This window comes from Rhinopithecus roxellana, chromosome 18 (genome assembly GCF_007565055.1).
Source record: "Rhinopithecus roxellana isolate Shanxi Qingling chromosome 18, ASM756505v1, whole genome shotgun sequence".
NCBI classification, from domain to species: domain Eukaryota; kingdom Metazoa; phylum Chordata; class Mammalia; order Primates; family Cercopithecidae; genus Rhinopithecus; species Rhinopithecus roxellana.
The window spans coordinates 47,070,059-47,088,749 of record NC_044566.1 but is presented as its reverse complement, the minus strand read 5'-3'; the positions used below and the strand labels follow the sequence as shown (position 1 = coordinate 47,088,749).

The following is an 18,691-nucleotide window of genomic DNA, read 5'->3' as shown; positions in this document are numbered from 1 at the left end:
CCTCCTCAGTCACATGAAACTGTAAGTCCATTAAATATCTTTCTTTTGTAAATTGCCCAATCTTGGGTCTTTATCAGCAGCATGAAAATGAACTAATACAGTGTACAAATGGCTGGAACATTTTGTGACCTGGGGCCTTGCCAGCTAGAAAGACCTGGTGCCAGTGACACAGGTCTACAATAACCTTACAGGGGCCCTGGTCGTAACCCCAGGTTAGTGAAGCTCAAGGCTCTCCCTCCTTCAAGATGCATGGAAAAGCATTAGCTCACCTAGTGTGAAGCCAGGGAATTTGGTGGGCAGTTGCCCCAGGTCTTGACTCCCCAGTGTCTTCTCCTTAAGTGCCAGGGGTCCACACTTTGCTCCCTAGACTTTTGTACAAGTTCATGGTCCCTGCAAGCCTTTTCTTGCCCTGAATTTCCAGCCTCTGTTACCATCTGCCTTGATCTTATCCTGTACCTCCCATGCTTGCAATGTCCTTGCTCTTGAGTTTGATTTTGGTCTAGCAGCTGGATCATTCTGCACATCTGACCCCTGGATCTTACCCTTTCCCTGTGGTTGACCTGTTCCTGGTCCTTGACTCAGGGAACCTGTCTGGTCCTGACTTTGCTCTTTTTGTTGATGGCTCAATTTACACTTTCCCTGCTGCCACCTCTGGCATACCCAAATCCACTGACCAATCACTTGGCCTTACCAGTTACTTACATAATTAACAGCTTCCATCTGTTTTCACTTTCCAGTAGCCTAGTTAGGGGAATGTCAAAATCCTCTTCCAGTTCATTGCGAGCAGCCATTTCTTTGATTATTGTTTTAAATACTGTCTGATAGGAGCTGTTCAAAAACTACAAAAAGATCAAAGAATGAAATATTCAGAAAATGGAAATTAATGATTTATTAGTTAATCACTTTTCTGACTCCCAAAGGTACTGTGTGACACTTCAACATATTATTCTAAAAACACAAAAATGGGAACCAGGGGAAGGGGGAGGGAGAGCAACGGAAAGGATAGCTAATGGCTGCTGGGCTTAATACCTAGGTGATGGGCTGATCTGTGCAGCAAACCACCATGGCACACGTTTACCTATGTAACAAACTTGCACATCCTGCACCCTGAATTTAAAAGTTGAAGATAAAAAAAAAAAAAGGAAAAAGAAAACGGGACCCATAGGATGGTTAGCAATAATTCTTTTACAGAGTATTTCCATTATCATCATACCCTCTTCTCTTTCCTCAATTTCCTTAAAAAATTTTTAAACATCAGTATGCCAAAAAATCTTTGGAGAACATACAATTATCTTCTTTTTCCAAATGTGGAGATGGCTATGGAATGTAAAAATGCTTCCATGCTTTAAGAGCATAACAGGTTTTCTGCATTCTACAAATGGCCAAGCTCCCAGTGGTGATTTATTTATTCAACGTGAAGGATGAGTCTTCAGAAAAGTAGCATAGCACCTTGTGCATCATTGCATTAGGCAGTTCTGCTTTTAAAGATTCTTCCAAAGTAATGACATTACAAGCTGCCCTTTTTTTTTTTTTTTTTTTTTTTTTTTGAAAGATGGAGTTTCAGTCTGTCTCCCAGGCTGGAGTGCAGTGGCACAATCTAGGCTCACTGCAACCTCTGCCTCCTGGGTTCAAGTGATTCTCATGCCTCAGCCTCCTGAGTAGCTGGGATCACAGGCATGTGCCACCATGCCCAGCTAATTTTTGTATCTTTAGTAGAGATGGGATTTCACCATGTTGGCCAGGCTGGTCTTGAACTCCTGGCCTCAAGTGATCTGCCTGCCTCAGTCTCCCAAAGTGCTGGGACTACAGGTGTGTGCCACAGCACTTGTCCACAAGCTGCCTTTTTATTTGGCCAGTTTGATCATTCTTTCCCATGTCTGTGCTGCTGACCAGGATCGACCCATAGGTGGGTCCTCACCAGAGTTTCTGTTTTGGATCTCTTTTGATGGAAAGTGAAGCAGGCGTCTTAGAGAGGACAGCCAGGAATTGGTCATGTTGCCTATTCTTTGCTCACCAACAGGCTGAGATTGCTGTTGTTCAATGTGTGATCATGGAGAATATACCATTAACTCACTAGCTTCCTACAGCAAGCGAAAGACCAACATATCCGAAGTTGCACATGATCTGGGACAGATACAAGGATATGGCTTATGGCTGGCCAGTGTTTCTAGGCTGGGGGAAAGCTGGGGTGCTTTAGGTCCGGCTTGCCTGATTCTTAGCCTCTGAGCCCTGTCTCTCTCTATTTCTTGAGTCAGTGCTCCAGGACAGGTTGGGGTGAAGACCTTTGCTGCCCATATTCCTGCCTCTAAATTCCTCATTGTTGACAATCCCTCCTTTGGGATGAAGTGACTTTCTGTTCACCTAGGCCAGTGATCTATCCCCATTTGGTTTGCATTTTATGTTCTGTTCTTCAGAAAATAGAGTGTCTGTTGTGGTCTGCTGGATGGCCAACCACCTGGGTGGGTTGTACTCTAGACTGTGCCACGCCACTCTATGAAGCCAGCATCTGTGACATCTTATGGGGTTTACTCCATTTGCTTGCCTAGCCTACAGAGTGGAACCATCCCCATCATCGTGGTAGGTGTATTTGGCACCTCAGTGATGAGGACTCCCAAGTCCAGAGACTTCTCCTGGGTTAATATTTGGTTCTTGGAGTCAAAATCATTTTCGCTGCAAGGTTTGTGATGCATAAGTATGTCATTGAAATAAAAAATGAAGGCTGGCATGGTGGCTCACACCTGTAATCCCAGCACTTTGGGAGGCTGAGGCGAGTGGATCACTTGAGCCCAGGAGTTCGAGACCAGCCTGGGCAACATAGTGAGACCCTGCCTCTATAAGAAAAAAAAAACAAATCAAGCATGTGATAGTAAATTAAAAATAGCAAATGAATCAAGTTGTCAGAATAACTGAACTATAGGTTGATAGACCCCCTCCAAATAGGAGAGCTTTAGCTTCCTCTCCCCAGTTTTTACCCCTCTGGTTTCTGGTAGTCTCTCAAAATGTGCCTCAGAAGTTTACTTAAACAAGCCTTGCAGCTGCAGATTCTGTGTGGCATTCGCCCCACTGCAGCCACAGGTTCCGCGTGGCATTCGCCCCATTGCAGCTGCAGGTTCCATGTGGCATTTACTCCATTATTCTCCTCCTGCTCTGACCCACTTGTCCGTATCTATCACCTACCATGTTGCTTGCAGATGTGCTACTTTGCCAAGCTGCATCACTGCCTATCCTGGGAATGCAGTGTCTGTGCCACACGTGCTGCCACAGCACCCTAAGCATTCAATCCTTGGGGAAGAGAGTGGCACAGAGACCGGGGGAAAGGACTCCTCAGCCCTGGGACATACTTTTTCACTGGGACTCTGGAGTAGCACTGCTGTGTCTAGAGTTTCACAATGTGTACCACGACTAGTTTTCGTAAGTGACTTTACATGTTAGTCTTTACATCCTAATCGTAGGGGTCCTCTTTCCGTCTATGGCATTTGGATAAGAAAATATGGTATCATTCCGTCCAACCATTTTTTTTTTTTGGGTTCCTCCTTGCTTACCAAAAACTATTCTCCACACTAACTGCAAACCAAGAAAGCTCCTAGGCTCATGTGTAAACACCAGCTAATGCTGGAATGCTTTTACGAGTTGGGGGACAGGGGGTTTTGTCTACCTGCAGTAGTCAGAAAAGAAAATGCCTTGTGATCCTCTCCCCATCTAAGGCTTCAGCTGTATGCTAAGGATTCTATTATGGTTGAATTGTGTTTCTCCACTTCCCTGCCACCCAAATTCGTATGTTGAAGTTCAATACCTTAGAATATGATCGTTTGGAGATAGGTTCTTCACAGAGGTACTCAAGTTGAAATGAGGTCCTTAGGGTGGGCTCTAATCCAGTATGACTGGTGTCTTTACAGCAAGGGGAAATGTGGACATACAGACATGCATGGAGGGAGAATGGGGTGAATAGATGTAGGAGAAGATGGCCATCTACAAGTCACGGAGAGAGACCTGGGCCAGATCCTTCCCTCACAGCCCTCACAAGGAACGAACTCTGCTGACATCTTGATTTCAGATTTCGAGTCTCCAGAACTATGAGATAGTAAATTTTGTTGTTCAAGTCACTCAAAGGTGGCACTTTGTTAACAATAGGCCTTAGCAAATGAATACAGATTCCAAATAAAAATCTTTAGCCAAGACCTTTCTCCCGGGACCTAGATTGTGTATTTCTGGTTTTCAATTGAACTTTATCTGGATATCTTATAGGAAGTTAACACTCAGTGTGTACCAAATAGAATTTTCTATCTTACCCTACAAATGTACCCTTCTTCTCCTCTTCAGCTTTCCAGCCTATAGTGTAGAAATCCGTACCACGTCATGGCAGCTGTGCTGGGCACTGCCCTGAGCTGCCAGGCTTTCCCATGTGTTCATCTGTACTGCTACATATTACTAATCTTCCTGCCCTCAGCCTCTCCCCTCCAATTCATCATCCACAAAGCTACCAGAGTGACCTTTAAAAAAGGAAATTTGACCCTGTCCGTGGAGAAAGGACTCAGTATTGTTGGGGTCTTTGGCTAGATCTCCTATGCCATATTGTTTCCCCCAAATAAATTCCACATAGTTTTAAAGGGATCCCTTAGATAGCTAGAGGAACGCATAAATTAATTATAAAAATTATTTTGAGGAGTGAAAAGACCTCTCTACACATGAAACAATACTTAGTGATCAGAAAAGAAAATATTGATACATGCGACTACCTGCACATAAAAAATGACCCTGTCATGGACAATACCAAGAAGAAGGTTGGAAAACAAAATACAAACTGGAAACAAATTTACATGTATGTCAGAAAAATAATGAAGTTCTTTCATATATTAAAAGCCCTCACAAATCAGAAAGAAAGAGAAATAAGCAACTTGGTAGAAGAGAAGACAACATCAACTGGCCACTCACAGAGAGACACAAACGTCCCATAATTGTGAAAATGCCCAGCACCTTTCTTTTTTTTTTTTTTTAAATGAAGAGACCTTAAGTTTTATTTTTAGCAGTACATTTTCCACTTAGAGGAGTGAAGGCCTTTAGAGAAATCTTTCCTGATAAAATTTCTACCACAACATACATAATCAGTATTCCATACAATATCAGAAGGAGGCCTATAAAATTAATCATACTATTTTATTTTTTTTTTATTTTTTATTTTTTTATTTTTTATTTTTTTTATTTTTTTTTAATTATACTTTAAGTTCTAGGGTACATGTGCATAACGTGCAGATTTGTTACATATGTATACTTATGCCATGTTGGTGTGCTGCACCCATCAACTCGTCAGCACCCATCAATTCATCATTTATATCATGTATAACTCCCCAATGCAATCCCTCCCTCCTCCCCCCTCCCCCCTCCCCATGATAGGCCCCAGTGTGTGATGTTCCCCTTCCCAAGTCCAAGTGATGTAATTGTTCAGTTCCCACCTATGAGTGAGAACATGCGGTGTTTGGTTTTGTGTTCTTGTGATAGTTTGCTAAGAATGATGGTTTCCTGCTGCATCCATGTCCCTACAAAGGACGCAAACTCATCCTTTTTTATGGCTGCATAGTATTCCATGGTGTATATGTGCCACATTTTCTTAATCCAGTCTGTCACAGATGGACATTTGGGTTGATTCCAAGTCTTTGCTATTGTGAATAGTGCCGCAATAAACATACGTGTGCATGTGTCTTTGTAGTAGAATAATTTACAATCCTTTGGGTATATACCCAGTAGTGGGATGGCTGGGTCATATGGTACATCTAGTTCTAGATCCTTGAGGAATTGCCATACTGTTTTCCATAATGGTTGAACTAGTTTACAGTCCCACCAACAGTGTAAAAGTGTTCCTATTTCTCCACATCCTCTCCAACACCTGTTGTTTCCTGACTTCTTAATGATTGCCATTCTAACTGGTGTGAGATGGTATCTCATTGTGGTTTTGATTTGCATTTCTCTGATGGCGAGTGACGATGAGCATTTTTTCATGTGTCTGTTGGCTGTATGAATATCTTCTTTTGAGAAATGTCTGTTCATATCCTTTCCCCACTTTTTGATGGGGTTGTTTGTTTTTTTCTCGTATATTTGTTTGAGTTCTTTGTAGATTCTGGATATTAGCCCTTTGTCAGATGAGTAGGTTGCAAAAATTTTCTCCCATTCTGTAGGTTGCCTGTTCACTCTGATGGTAGTTTCTTTTGCTGTGCAAAAGCTCTTTAGTTTAATTAGATCCCATTTGTCAATTTTTGCTTTTGCTGCCGTTGCTTTTGGCGTTTTAGACATGAAGTCCTTGCCCATGCCTATGTCCTGAATGGTACTACCTAGATTTTCTTCTAGGGTTTTTATGGTATTAGGTCTAACATTTAAGTCTCTAATCCATCTTGAATTAATCTTCGTATAAGGGGTAAGGAAAGGATCCAGTTTCAGCTTTCTACTTATGGCTAGCCAATTTTCCCAGCACCATTTATTAAATAGGGAATCCTTTCCCCATTTCTTGTTTCTCTCAGGTTTGTCAAAGATCAGATGGCTGTAGATGTGTGGTATTATTTCTGAGGACTCTGTTCTGTTCCATTGGTCTATAGCTCTGTTTTGGTACCAGTACCATGCTGTTTTGGTTACTGTAGCCTTGTAGTATAGTTTGAAGTCAGGTAGCGTGACGCCTCCAGCTTTGTCCTTTTGACTTAGGATTGTCTTGGCAATGCGGGCTCTTTTTTGGTTCCATATGAACTTTAAAGCAGTTTTTTCCAATTCTGTGAAGAAACTCATTGGTAGCTTGATGGGGATGGCATTGAATCTATAAATAACCTTGGGCAGTATGGCCATTTTCACGATATTGATTCTTCCTATCCATGAGCATGGTATGTTCTTCCATTTGTTTGTGTCCTCTTTTATTTCACTGAGCAGTGGTTTGTAGTTCTCCTTGAAGAGGTCCTTTACATCCCTTGTAAGCTGGATTCCTAGGTATTTGATTCTCTTTGAAGCAATTGTGAATGGAAGTTCATTCCTGATTTGGCTCTCTGCTTGTCTGTTACTGGTGTATAAGAATGCTTGTGATTTTTGCACATTAATTTTGTATCCTGAGACTTTGCTGAAGTTGCTTATCAGCTTAAGGAGATTTTGGGCTGAGACAATGGGGTTTTCTAAATATACAATCATGTCATCTGCAAACAGGGACAATTTGACTTCTTCTTTTCCTAACTGAATACCCTTGATTTCTTTCTCTTGCCTGATTGCCCTAGCCAGAACTTCCAACACTATGTTGAATAGGAGTGGTGAGAGAGGGCATCCCTGTCTTGTGCCAGTTTTCAAAGGGAATTTTTCCAGTTTTTGCCCATTCAGTATGATATTAGCTGTGGGTTTGTCATAAATGGCTCTTATTATTTTGAGATACGTTCCATCAATACCGAATTTATTGAGCGTTTTTAGCATGAAGGGCTGTTGAATTTTGTCAAAAGCCTTTTCTGCATCTATTGAGACAATCATGTGGTTCTTGTCTTTGGTTCTGTTTATATGCTGGATTACGTTTATTGATTTGCGAATGTTGAACCAGCCTTGCATCCCAGGGATGAAGCCCACTTGATCATGGTGGATAAGCTTTTTGATGTGCTGCTGAATCCGGTTTGCCAGTATTTTATTGAGAATTTTTGCATCAATGTTCATCAGGGATATTGGTCTAAAATTCTCTTTTTTTGTTGTGTCTCTGCCAGGCTTTGGTATCAGGATGATGTTGGCCTCATAAAATGAGTTAGGGAGGATTCCCTCTTTTTCTATTGATTGGAATAGTTTCAGAAGGAATGGTACCAGCTCCTCCTTGTACCTCTGGTAGAATTCAGCTGTGAATCCATCTGGTCCTGGACTTTTTTTGGTGGGTAGGCTATTGATTGTTGCCTCAATTTCAGAGCCTGCTATTGGTCTATTCAGGGATTCAACTTCTTCCTGGTTTAGCCTTGGGAGAGTGTAAGTGTCCAGGAAATTATCCATTTCTTCTAGATTTTCTAGTTGATTTGCGTAGAGGCGTTTATAGTATTCTCTGATGGTAGTTTGTATTTCTGTGGGGTCAGTGGTGATATCCCCTTTATCATTTTTTATTGCATCTATTTGATTCCTCTCTCTTTTCTTCTTTATTAGCCTTGCTAGCGGTCTGTCAATTTTGTTGATCTTTTCAAAAAACCAACTCCTGGATTCATTGATTTTTTGGAGGGTTTTTTGTGTCTCTATCTCCTTCAGTTCGGCTCTGATCTTAGTTATTTCTTGCCTCCTGCTAGCTTTTGAATGTGTTTGCTCTTGCCTCTCTAGTTCTTTTAATTGTGATGTTAGAGTGTCAATTTTAGATCTTTCCTGCTTTCTCTTGTGGGCATTTAGTGCTATAAATTTCCCTCTACACACTGCTTTAAATGTGTCCCAGAGATTCTGGTATGTTGTATCTTTGTTCTCATTGGTTTCAAAGAACATCTTTATTTCCGCTTTCATTTCGTTATGTACCTAGTAGTCATTCAGGAGCAGGTTGTTCAGTTTCCATGTAGTTGAGCGGTTTTGATTGAGTTTCTTAGTCCTGAGTTCTAGTTTGATTGCACTGTGGTCTGAGAGACAGTTTGTTATAATTTCTGTTCTTTTACATTTGCTGAGGAGTGCTTTACTTCCAATTATGTGGTCAATTTTGGAATAAGTGCGATGTGGTGCTGAGAAGAATGTATATTCTGTTGATTTGGGGTGGAGAGTTCTATAGATGTCTATTAGGTCCGCTTGGTGCAGAGATGAGTTCAATTCCTGGATATCCTTGTTAACTTTCTGTCTCGTTGATCTGTCTAATGTTGACAGTGGAGTGTTGAAGTCTCCCATTATTATTGTATGGGAGTCTAAGTCTCTTTGTAAGTCCCTAAGGACTTGCTTTATGAATCTGGGTGCTCCTGTATTGGGTGCATATATATTTAGGAGAGTTAGCTCTTCCTGTTGAATTGATCCCTTTACCATTATGTAATGGCCTTCTTTGTCTCTTTTGATCTTTGATGGTTTAAAGTCTGTTTTATCAGAGACTAGGATTGCAACCCCTGCTTTTTTTTGTTCTCCATTTGCTTGGTAGATCTTCCTCCATCCCTTTATTTTGAGCCTATGTATGTCTCTGCATGTGAGATGGGTCTCCTGAATACAGCAGACTGATGGGTCTTGACTCTTTATCCAGTTTGCCAGTCTGTGTCTTTTAATTGGAGCATTTAGTCCATTAACATTTAAGGTTAATATTGTTATGTGTGAACTTGATCCTGCCATTAGATATTAACTGGTTATTTTGCTCGTTAGTTGATGCAGTTTCTTCCTAGCCTCGATGGTCTTTACATTTTGGCATGTTTTTGCGATGGCTGGTACCGGTTGTTCCTTTCCATGTTTAGGGCTTCCTTCAGGGTCTCTTGTAAGGCAGGCCTGGTGGTGACAAAATCTCTAAGCATTTGCTTATCTGTAAAGGATTTTATTTCTCCTTCACTTATGAAACTTAGTTTGGCTGGATATGAAATTCTGGGTTTAAAATTATTTTCTTTAAGAATGTTGAATATTGGCCCCCACTCTCTTCTGGCTTGTAGAGTTTCTGCCGAGAGATCTGCTGTTAGTCTGATGGGCTTCCCTTTGTGGGTAACCCGACCTTTCTCTCTGGCTGCCCTTAAGATTTTTTCCTTCATTTCAACTTTGGTGAATCTGGCAATTATGTGTCTTGGAGTTGCTCTTCTGGAGGAGTATCTTTGTGGCATTCTCTGTATTTCCTGAATTTGAATGTTGGCCTGCCCTACTAGGTTGGGGAAGTTCTCCTGGATGATTTCCTGAAGAGTGTTTTCCAACTTGGTTCCATTTTCCCCCTCACTTTCAGGCACCCCAATCAGGCGTAGATTTGGTCTTTTTACGTAATCCCATACTTCTTGCAGGCTTTGCTCATTTCTTTTTCTTCTTTTTTCTTTTGGTTTCTCTTCTCGCTTCATTTCATTCATTTGATCTTCAATCGCTGATACTCTTTCTTCCAGTTGATCGAGTCGGTTACTGAAGCTTGTGCATTTGTCACGTATTTCTCGTGTCATGGTTTTCATCTCTGTCATTTCGTTTATGATCTTCTCTGCATTAATTAGTCTAGCTGTCAATTCTTCCACTCTTTTTTCAAGATTTTTAGTTTCTTTGCGCTGGGTACGTAATTCCTCCTTTAGCTCTGAGAAGTTTGATGGACTGAAGCCTTCTTCTCTCCTCTCGTCCAAGTCATTCTCTGACCAGCTTTGATCCGTTGCTGGCGATGGGCTGCGCTCCTTTGCAGGGGGAGATGCGCTCTTATTTTTTGAATTTCCAGCTTTTCTGCCCTGCTTCTTCCCCATCTTTGTGGTTTTATCTGTCTCTGGTCTTTGATGGTGGTGACGTACTGATGCGGTTTTGGTATAGGTGTCCTTCCTGTTTGATAGTTTTCCTTCTGACAGTCAGAAGGACTGTCTGTTGGTCTGTTGGAGATTGCTTGAGGTCCACTCCAGACCCTGTTTGCCTGGGTATCAGCAGCAGAGGTTGCCAAAGATAGAATATTGCTGAACAGCGAGTGTACCTGTCTGATTCTTCCTTTGGAAATTTCCTCTCAGGGGTGTACTCCACCCTGTGAGGTGTGGGGTGTCAGACTGCCCCTAGTGGGGGATTTCTCCCAGCTAGGCTACTCAGGGGTCAGGGATACACCTGAGCAGGCAGTCTGTCCGTTCTCAGATCTCAACCTCCGCGTTGGGAGATCCACGGCTCTCCCCAAAGCTGTCAGACAGAGTCGTTCGCGTCTGCACCGGCTCCTGCTACTTCCCCTGTTGGTCTTCAGCTGTGCGCTGTCCCCAGAGGTGGAGACTACAGAGACAGGCAGGCTTCCTTGAGCTGCTGTGAGCTCCACCCAGTTCGAGCTTCCCAGTGGCTTTGTTTACCTACTTAAGCCTCAGCAATGGCGGGCGCCCCTCCCCCAGCCTCGCTGCTGCCTTGCGGATAGATCGCGGCAGACTGCTGTGTTAGCAGTGAGGGAGGCTTCGTGGGCATGGGACCCTCCCGGCCAGGTGTGGGATATATTCTGGTGTGCCTGTATGCTTACAGCGCAGTATTGGGGTGGGAGTTACCCGATTTTCCAGGTGTTGTGTGTCTCAGTTCCCCTGGCTAGGAAAACGGATCCCCTTCCCCCTTGCGCTTCCAGGTGAGGCGATGCCTCGCCCTGCTTCAGCTCTCGCTGGTCAGGCTGCAGCAGCTGACCAGCACCGATTGTCTGGCACTCCCTAGTGAGATGACCCCAGTACCTCAGTTGAAAATGCAGAAATCCCCGGTCTTCTGTGTCGCTCGCGCTGGGAGTTGGAGACTGGAGCTGTTCCTATTCGGCCATCTTGCTCCGCCCCCCCCCAGCACCTTTCTTAACGGAGGAGATGCAAAAACCAACAATGAGATGCCATTTTCACCCTATCAGACGGGCCAGAGTTATGTCCCTTGGTGGTCGAGGATATGATGAAGGAGGCCTTCTCATGCCCTCTAGGTGGGAATAGGAAAATGGTACAACTTGCTGGTGGGGAAATTTGTCAATGCTTTTTGAGTTAAAGATGCAGATAGTTCTGGTTCCAGCATCAACTGCTAGAAATTTATTCTTTATATACACTTGCATTTGTATGTAATAATATATGTACAATTCATTGCATTGAATATATATATTTATATGTACACACAGATACACACACACACACACACACACACACACACAAGACTGGAAACAAGTTAGACATCCATTGACAGGGCGCTAGTTAAATTATGGTACAAGATGTAATGGAATACCAAAGCTTTCCGAAATATGTTATTAAGGGAAAAGTAAGTTATAGAACAGAATGTACATCATGATTCCATTTGTGGATATGCATGTGTTTTAAAAGACATCTATATGTATATATGCGTTAAAATTTCCAGGATACGTAAATAGCAGTATACAGCAGTTATTTTATTAAAGTAAGGAAGTAGAGGCTTGAAACATTTATTTCATAGCCTTCTTTACTACTTCAATATTTTAAAATGGTGTGCACATGGTAGCTTCTCAATGTAAAAGCTAGATAGTTTAGGGAGTTTGAATCAAAATACTTAAAGAAATTAAAAGCAAGTCTGATTGTGTCACATTCTTGCCTAAAATCCTTTAGTAGCAAAGTCCTAGAATGTCACGGTGCTTGTGATGAGAGCTCCCCTGCTCAGCCCACCTGTCCTAAGGAAAACTCTGGAATGCTCCCAGATCTGCCATGTCCTTCCAGAACACACACGGAGATGTGTCTGTCACCTGAGAATTCAGTGCCACCTGATATAGCTAAACATCAATGGGCAGGAGCCTTGAAGTTTTCTGAATAACTTGTGTCTAATTAAAACAATTCCTTCAGGTTTCAACTCCAGTTGAAAAATCTTTCCAAAATGCCTGAGTTTACTTTCCTGCCTTTGTAAATCCAAAGCAGTAAATCTAAATTTATGTCATTTTTTTCTCCCTTCATTGTAGTATTTCAGTAAATCTTAGTAATATGGTGCTTTATAGAGGCAAGTATAGAATTTAGGGCTAAATATAAACTGAGACCAGAAAATTTCTCAATTAAAAACATTTTAACAATGAAATATTTAGTTTTTTGCCTTTTCTTTTATAAATTTAGGAAAACATATCTGCTTAACTTTGGGTTCTGGAGACACAAGATTTCATTTTTAGGATTGTAATCAGCACCTACAATCTGAGAAGTCTTAGCAGTCGAGGACAGGATGCATAATAATGCTTCCCTCAGAATCAGCATGGAGTGCAAGCCCTAGAGGAAGCTGATGCAGGAAATTCGAGCCACTAGGCTGCCCCCTACAGGCAAAACATTCATGTGGCATATTTACAAAATTATAACAAAAATTTTGTCTTAAAGACAAGAAAACATCCAGTGGATGTAAGGCTTACTGAAACCATGATGACTCCCCCATGTCCCCTCTGGTGATTGGGAACAGCTGGGGAGAGCACCCTGTTGAATTTCCAGGGCTGGTTCTGTGTCTCTCTGCAGGGTGGTCATGGTCACAGACCTGCAAAGATGGGAGAGACACACCACTGCTATTTGCTGTGGTGCCTACCTGGAGTAGAGAGGTTAGCATCTGGAGTTTCCTGTCTTGCCAGGTTGCCCCATCTACATAGAGGGAGTAGGCTTTCCTTGGGGTTTTTCTGTCTATGCATGTTGGAGTTTCTGGGTTGCTGTCTTTAACACCCAGTCTAGGGTATATAAGACAAAAAGAAAACTCAGGTCCTCAGATCCCAAGACCTCAGCCAGCTTGCCTGGGCTGGGCTTGGGCCACCCTGCTCTAACATTTGAAGCGGGGGCTGGGTCTCAAGTTTTTATCCAACTTACATGTTCATCTAAGTCCTCCACTTCCAGCTTGTCAATGGACTCATCTGTTATACCATCCCAAAAGTTCTCTTTAGAAGCAAACTCCATGACTTTCAATTTTGGAAGGAGCATCAAAAGGAAGGGCATGTGGAAAGAAAACCAAAAACATAAAAAATTTAAAAAGAATAGAAATAGATTGATGGTATTTACCTTTGCCCTTCCAAAAAATGCATACATCATCAATGAGATATTAAATAGGTTAATCACATGACCTAAAATTCAACTTGGGGGTACTAATAAAATAGGAATAAGAGGGTCAGTTTCAGTGGCCGACTTAAGAAAGCAAGTGTGTGTTCCTAGTGGCTGGTGAGGGTCAGTCTGACAAAGTGGTCTTTGAATGAGTCCTGAGTGAAGTAAGGAATGCACAGGCAGAAGGCCACAATCCAGCAGAGGACTAGGAGGTGCAAAAGCCCTGAGGTGAGTGTGGGAGGGGCGTGTTTGACACATGGCCAGGGGAACCCTATGTTATGCCTGCAGTAGAGTAGACATGAAGTTGCACATCCTGAGGGGAGGTCAGAGAGGAGTCGGGGCGGGTGAGGGAGGGAGGAGTAGGTGGGCAGGTGGTGGGCTGGGGCCAGCTTTCAAAGGACCTTGTAGGCTATGGGAAGGACTTTAGATTTTGTTCTGAGGGAGACTTATTCCGAGTGTGATTTTCACTTGGAAATTTCAAGAAATATATCTGTCTTCCGCCAGGCTTGTCAAAATTTGCCAATTTCTAGAATTGCATATGATTCATAATTACTAATCAGAGCATAAGAGATGAATCCCTGAGCCAGTGAGCTGGATGGAGAACGTCTTCCAGAGACAGTGAATGCCCTTGTTCCTACAAAGGTCAGCGGCAGCCTGGTGACTCTCCAGGCCAGAAGAGTAGCTTAAAGCCTCCAGGGAGCTGGGGTGCAAGCCGAATTGTGGAACTGATCAGTACAACTTGGGCCTCTCTTCCACACTCCTGGGAAGGTGATTCTGAGAGAAGAACTCGGAGGAAGTGGCTCTGGCATGATAATTGGGCCCCCAGGAAAATGATGGTGGCCGATTGTCTCAGCTTCTGATGACACCAGCCCTTTCCAGCTAGCCCCTCCGGAGAGCCTGGGAACCCTGCCAGGTTGGCCCTGGACTGATTTTGTGTCCTTCTTACGCCTTTGGGGACAGAGATAGGATGTTCTTTGTGATCTCTACACATTACGTTTGTTCTTCTTCCCAATTTTGGCTCTGTGGCAAAAACTCTGACTCCTTCGGGCTCCTCCTGGGATGGAGAATTTTACTGAGCTGGGGCTGCCTTTACCCACACAGGCCTGGGGCCTCTCTACTTGCAAACCTTCTTCTGCAGCCTTGGCTTGTGCCTGACAGACTTGCCGCATATGAGGTGGGCCCCATGCTTCCAGAATTCCCTGGCAATTCTTCCATCACTTCCCACAGGTGCACACAATGCCACCCCCACTGGGGTACCCACAACGGGGCAAAGGCAAGGGCATGCTCAGCTTGATTCTAAAAACACTGTGTGTTCCTGAACTGTCTGCCATGGAAATGACCAAGGAAGTTTAAAAAAAAACCATGGAGGAAAACCCAGCAAGAATCCTTGGGAATTCAAGCAAGCACTGGGGAAGCTCCTTGTGGGTGGCAGTAGAGAGGAGAAATGAATGAACTGGTAGAAAAGGGGCCTGAGAGACCAAGGAGCAGGCTGTTTTGGAAGATGCTCCAAGCCTGCCTCAGATGTGCCTGCCCAAGATGGAGACGAGTACAGCTGTGGCCCTGGTAACTCAGTAACTTCCCATCATTTGCGAATGCCGCATCTTAGTAGTTTTTTTAAATTTTTGAATAATGCATATTGAATAATAATGTGAGGTGGTACAAAAGGAGGTGTTTATCACGGGAAGAAGGTGAACTTGGCAGCACTGAATACTCAACAGTGGTGCTCAGGAGCATTCGATTCAAAGTAATAAGTAAGCTTATTAACATGGCTGGGCACTGTCAATATGTCAAGTGTAAATAAGCAGTATCATAGCTGTCGCTGGGGCTGAATGAGAAGAAAAAGTCTTATTTCTAATTAACTTTCCCTTTGGGGACATCTGTCAACCTCTATCTCTCTTCTAGTGATATCATTATCTCCTCCTGAAGTCACTCTACAGGAGGATGGGAAGGGCCGGGGGGAGTGTCAGGCCAAGTTCGAGTGGTGGTTCTGTCGTCCGGAACCTGGGCCACTTCCGGCATGTCACTGTTGTGTGTCCCCCTTGCACCCAGCTCCGTATCTGTGCAATGGGACAATAAGACTCATCTTGAGGGTGGCTCAGAGGACTAATGCTAATGTAGGTCAGTGCTAGCACACACTGTTCCCCAGGTGGAGCATGTCTTCCCCTGGTCTGATTAAAAACAAATCTCTTTTTTTTTTTTTGAGACGGCCTGTTGCCAGGCTGGAGTGCGGTAGCATGATCTTGGCTCACTGCAACCTCTGCCTCCTGGGTTCAACCAATTCTCCTGCCTCGGCTTCCTGAGTAGCTGGGATTGCTACCCATCATGTCCAGCTAATTTTTGTATTTTTAGTAGAGACGGGGTTCTCCCATGTTGGCCAGGATGGTCTCTACCTCTTGAGCTCGTGATCCGCTGGCCTCAGCCTCCCAAAGTACTGGGATTAAGAACAAATCTTAACTCTTCCTTATTCAAGTGCCTCTCCTCTATCATTTTTCTTTTTTATGTAAGAAAATTTTTAGGGACAGGATCTCTCTCTCTAGCTCAGGGTGAATTGCAGTGTTGTGATCATGGCTAACTGTGACAATACTCCCACCTCAGTCTCCTGAGTAGCTGGGACTACAGGCACACACCACAATGCCTGATTAATTTTTAAATTTTTTGTAGAGATGAGGTCTTGCTATGTTGCCCAGGCTAGTCTCAAACTCTTGGCCTCAAGTGATCCTTCCTTCTCGGCCTCCTAAAGTGCTCAGATTACAGGCATGAGCCACTGCACCCAACCTCTTAACATTTTTCTTGACTGAACTATCATTCTTGAATTTGGGATAAATGAGCTGTGTGTATTGCCCTGAGGGGTAAATATTATAATTCCCACATTATGTGACAAAGATTCTTTGCTTGACCAAACTTTAGTTGGGCTCCCGAATCTTTTCCTAGGCCCATCTGTGCACTTCCTTATAAAATCCAGTTTTAGCAAGAACCCCTACCCTCAATATCTGATCTCCCTCAATATCTAATGAGGTTCTTCATCCCCCACCATCATCTGGTTAATATCTGATCACCTGACCCATCTTCAGCCAGAATCCTATTAGGTTGGTTTATTCAGAATTCCCCATGCTTTCCTCTTAGTGATTTTCCATCCACTGACCTCTACCCTGCTCCTTGGGTATAATTTCTCACTTGCCCATGCTGTATTTGGACTTGAGCCCAAGCTCTTTCCCCTCCTGCAAAATCTCATTGCTGTGGTCTCTAAACTTACCACAGTGGTTCTGAATAAAGTCTACTTATTGGGCTTTAACAAGTATCAAAGAATAATTTTTTCTTTAATAGTAGATGAGGAAAGGTTGGGGAGAAGCAGTAAGTGACTAGCTCAGGGCTATATCTGAGAAATGGGCAACCCAGTGCCACTGATTGACAAGCACACAGATGAAACTCGATTCTGTTTTCACCTTCTCCATGTTTCACAGTGAATTCCCTACTATCCTAGGCAGATGGCTAAAGGGTCAGTTTAGGCTGGTGGCTGCTGTGGGTACAAATCTATAAACTGTTCTAAAATCTAGCTACTCAAAGTGTGGTCCGTGGATAAGGAAGCTTGTTAGAAAGACCAAATCTGGCCAGGCATGGTGGCTCATGCCTAGCATCCCAGCACTTTGGGAAGCTGAGGAGGGAGGATTGCTTGAGCCCAGAAGCTGAGATGAGCCTGGGCAACATAGTGAGACCTAGTCTCTTTAATAATAAGAAATTAGCCAGGCGTGGTGGCATGTGCCGGTGGTCCCAGCTACTCAGGAGGCTGAGGTGGGAGAATCACTTGAACCTGGGAGGTGGAGGATGTTGTGAGCTGTTCTCACACCACTGGGCAACAGAGGGAGACCTTGTCTAAAGAAAAAAGAAAGGTCAGATCTCAAATCTCAGATCTGCTGAATGAGAATCTGCTTTTAAACAAGATTCCCAGGTAGTTGTCCTGCATATTAAAGTTTGAGTATCGTAGCTCTAAAATGCCCATGGAAATGGAATAAGATGGAGAAAACTGTTTATCAGTTCCCTTCTGGCAGTGTGATAGGTTGGGTGGGATGCATACTCTAGAGTTTACAAGAGTTTATTTGATAAGCCATGGGGTGGGGATGGGGGTATAAGCAGCTGTTGTGTGTATGTAAGACCTGATCCCTCTCCCACTACACCTATGTTCAAGTGAAACAGATCTTAGTCCCTAAATTGTGTTCTAATGAGGATGGGTCTGGTTAATTGCAGGCTTTTGTTTTGGGGAGTAGTGCTCACAAGTTGGGATTCTGCTGCCCTAAGGATTCTCCCCTGTTCTTCCCCCTTGTAGGATTCAGCCAACCCCCTCTTAATAAGCATTTAATAAACCTTTAAGACACCATTTGTAGGGGCTCCAATTTATTCATTACCAAGATGCCATAGGACCCTGAGTCTATCTGGGGAGGTGCAGGTATCCCAGTCAAGCCTGCTTCCCGGGCCTCAGGGAATCCAGCAACCCCCTGGATGCTCTTAAATGTGGGAGTCCCTATCCCAAGCTTTTGAGTAGGAAGATGGACTTTCAGTCCTGTCCCTTCAGAGACCCTCTCTCTGTTTCTCGTTTTAGCCTCCTTCTTGAGGAGGTTCGGGGGCCATGTGCCCAGGATGCCCCTCAGTCCCCTCTGGGCCCAGGGGCATGCTGGATCACAGAGGGAGCCACCTGCCAGGGGCACCTTCCCCACCCAGGGCACTGCAGAAAGCAGGGATCTTTGGATATATTATGTCAGACACTCACCATTTTCTTCCTCTTTTTGCTGTACTTTAGTGTTAACACACTCTAAAAAAGAATAGGAAAAATTATTAACAGGACACAGTATGGTGAACTAGTTCAGACCTTTTAATCCCTTATAGAAAAAATTTAAAAATCACCTCCTAGATAGCTGGGAAGCCTCAGGGTGGATAGGATAAGAGGCTTCCTTGATCTCCAGCAGTTGGAGGCCTGCAGCACATGTTCACTGAATATTGATTCCCCTCCCTTTATTCTTATTGTATCTTGCCCACTAGAGTTCAGGTTCTGAGAGGGTGAGATGGGTTTTGTTTACTTTATATCCTGCCTCATATACAGT

General features: G+C 43.5%; 1 protein-coding gene across 1 annotated transcript in view; it reads right to left on the bottom strand.

The window, feature by feature from the left end:
* The window catches only part of ERICH6B (glutamate rich 6B), a 58,092-nt gene that overhangs the window by 24,251 nt on the left and 15,150 nt on the right, over positions 1-18,691 (bottom strand). The window contains exons 5-7 of the mRNA XM_010368048.1: positions 18,361-18,402; positions 13,371-13,459; positions 703-839 (exon numbers count right to left, since the gene is read on the bottom strand). Coding sequence (XP_010366350.1) covers positions 703-839; positions 13,371-13,459; positions 18,361-18,402 — 268 coding nt within the window. The remainder of the gene's footprint in view (positions 1-702; positions 840-13,370; positions 13,460-18,360; positions 18,403-18,691) is intronic.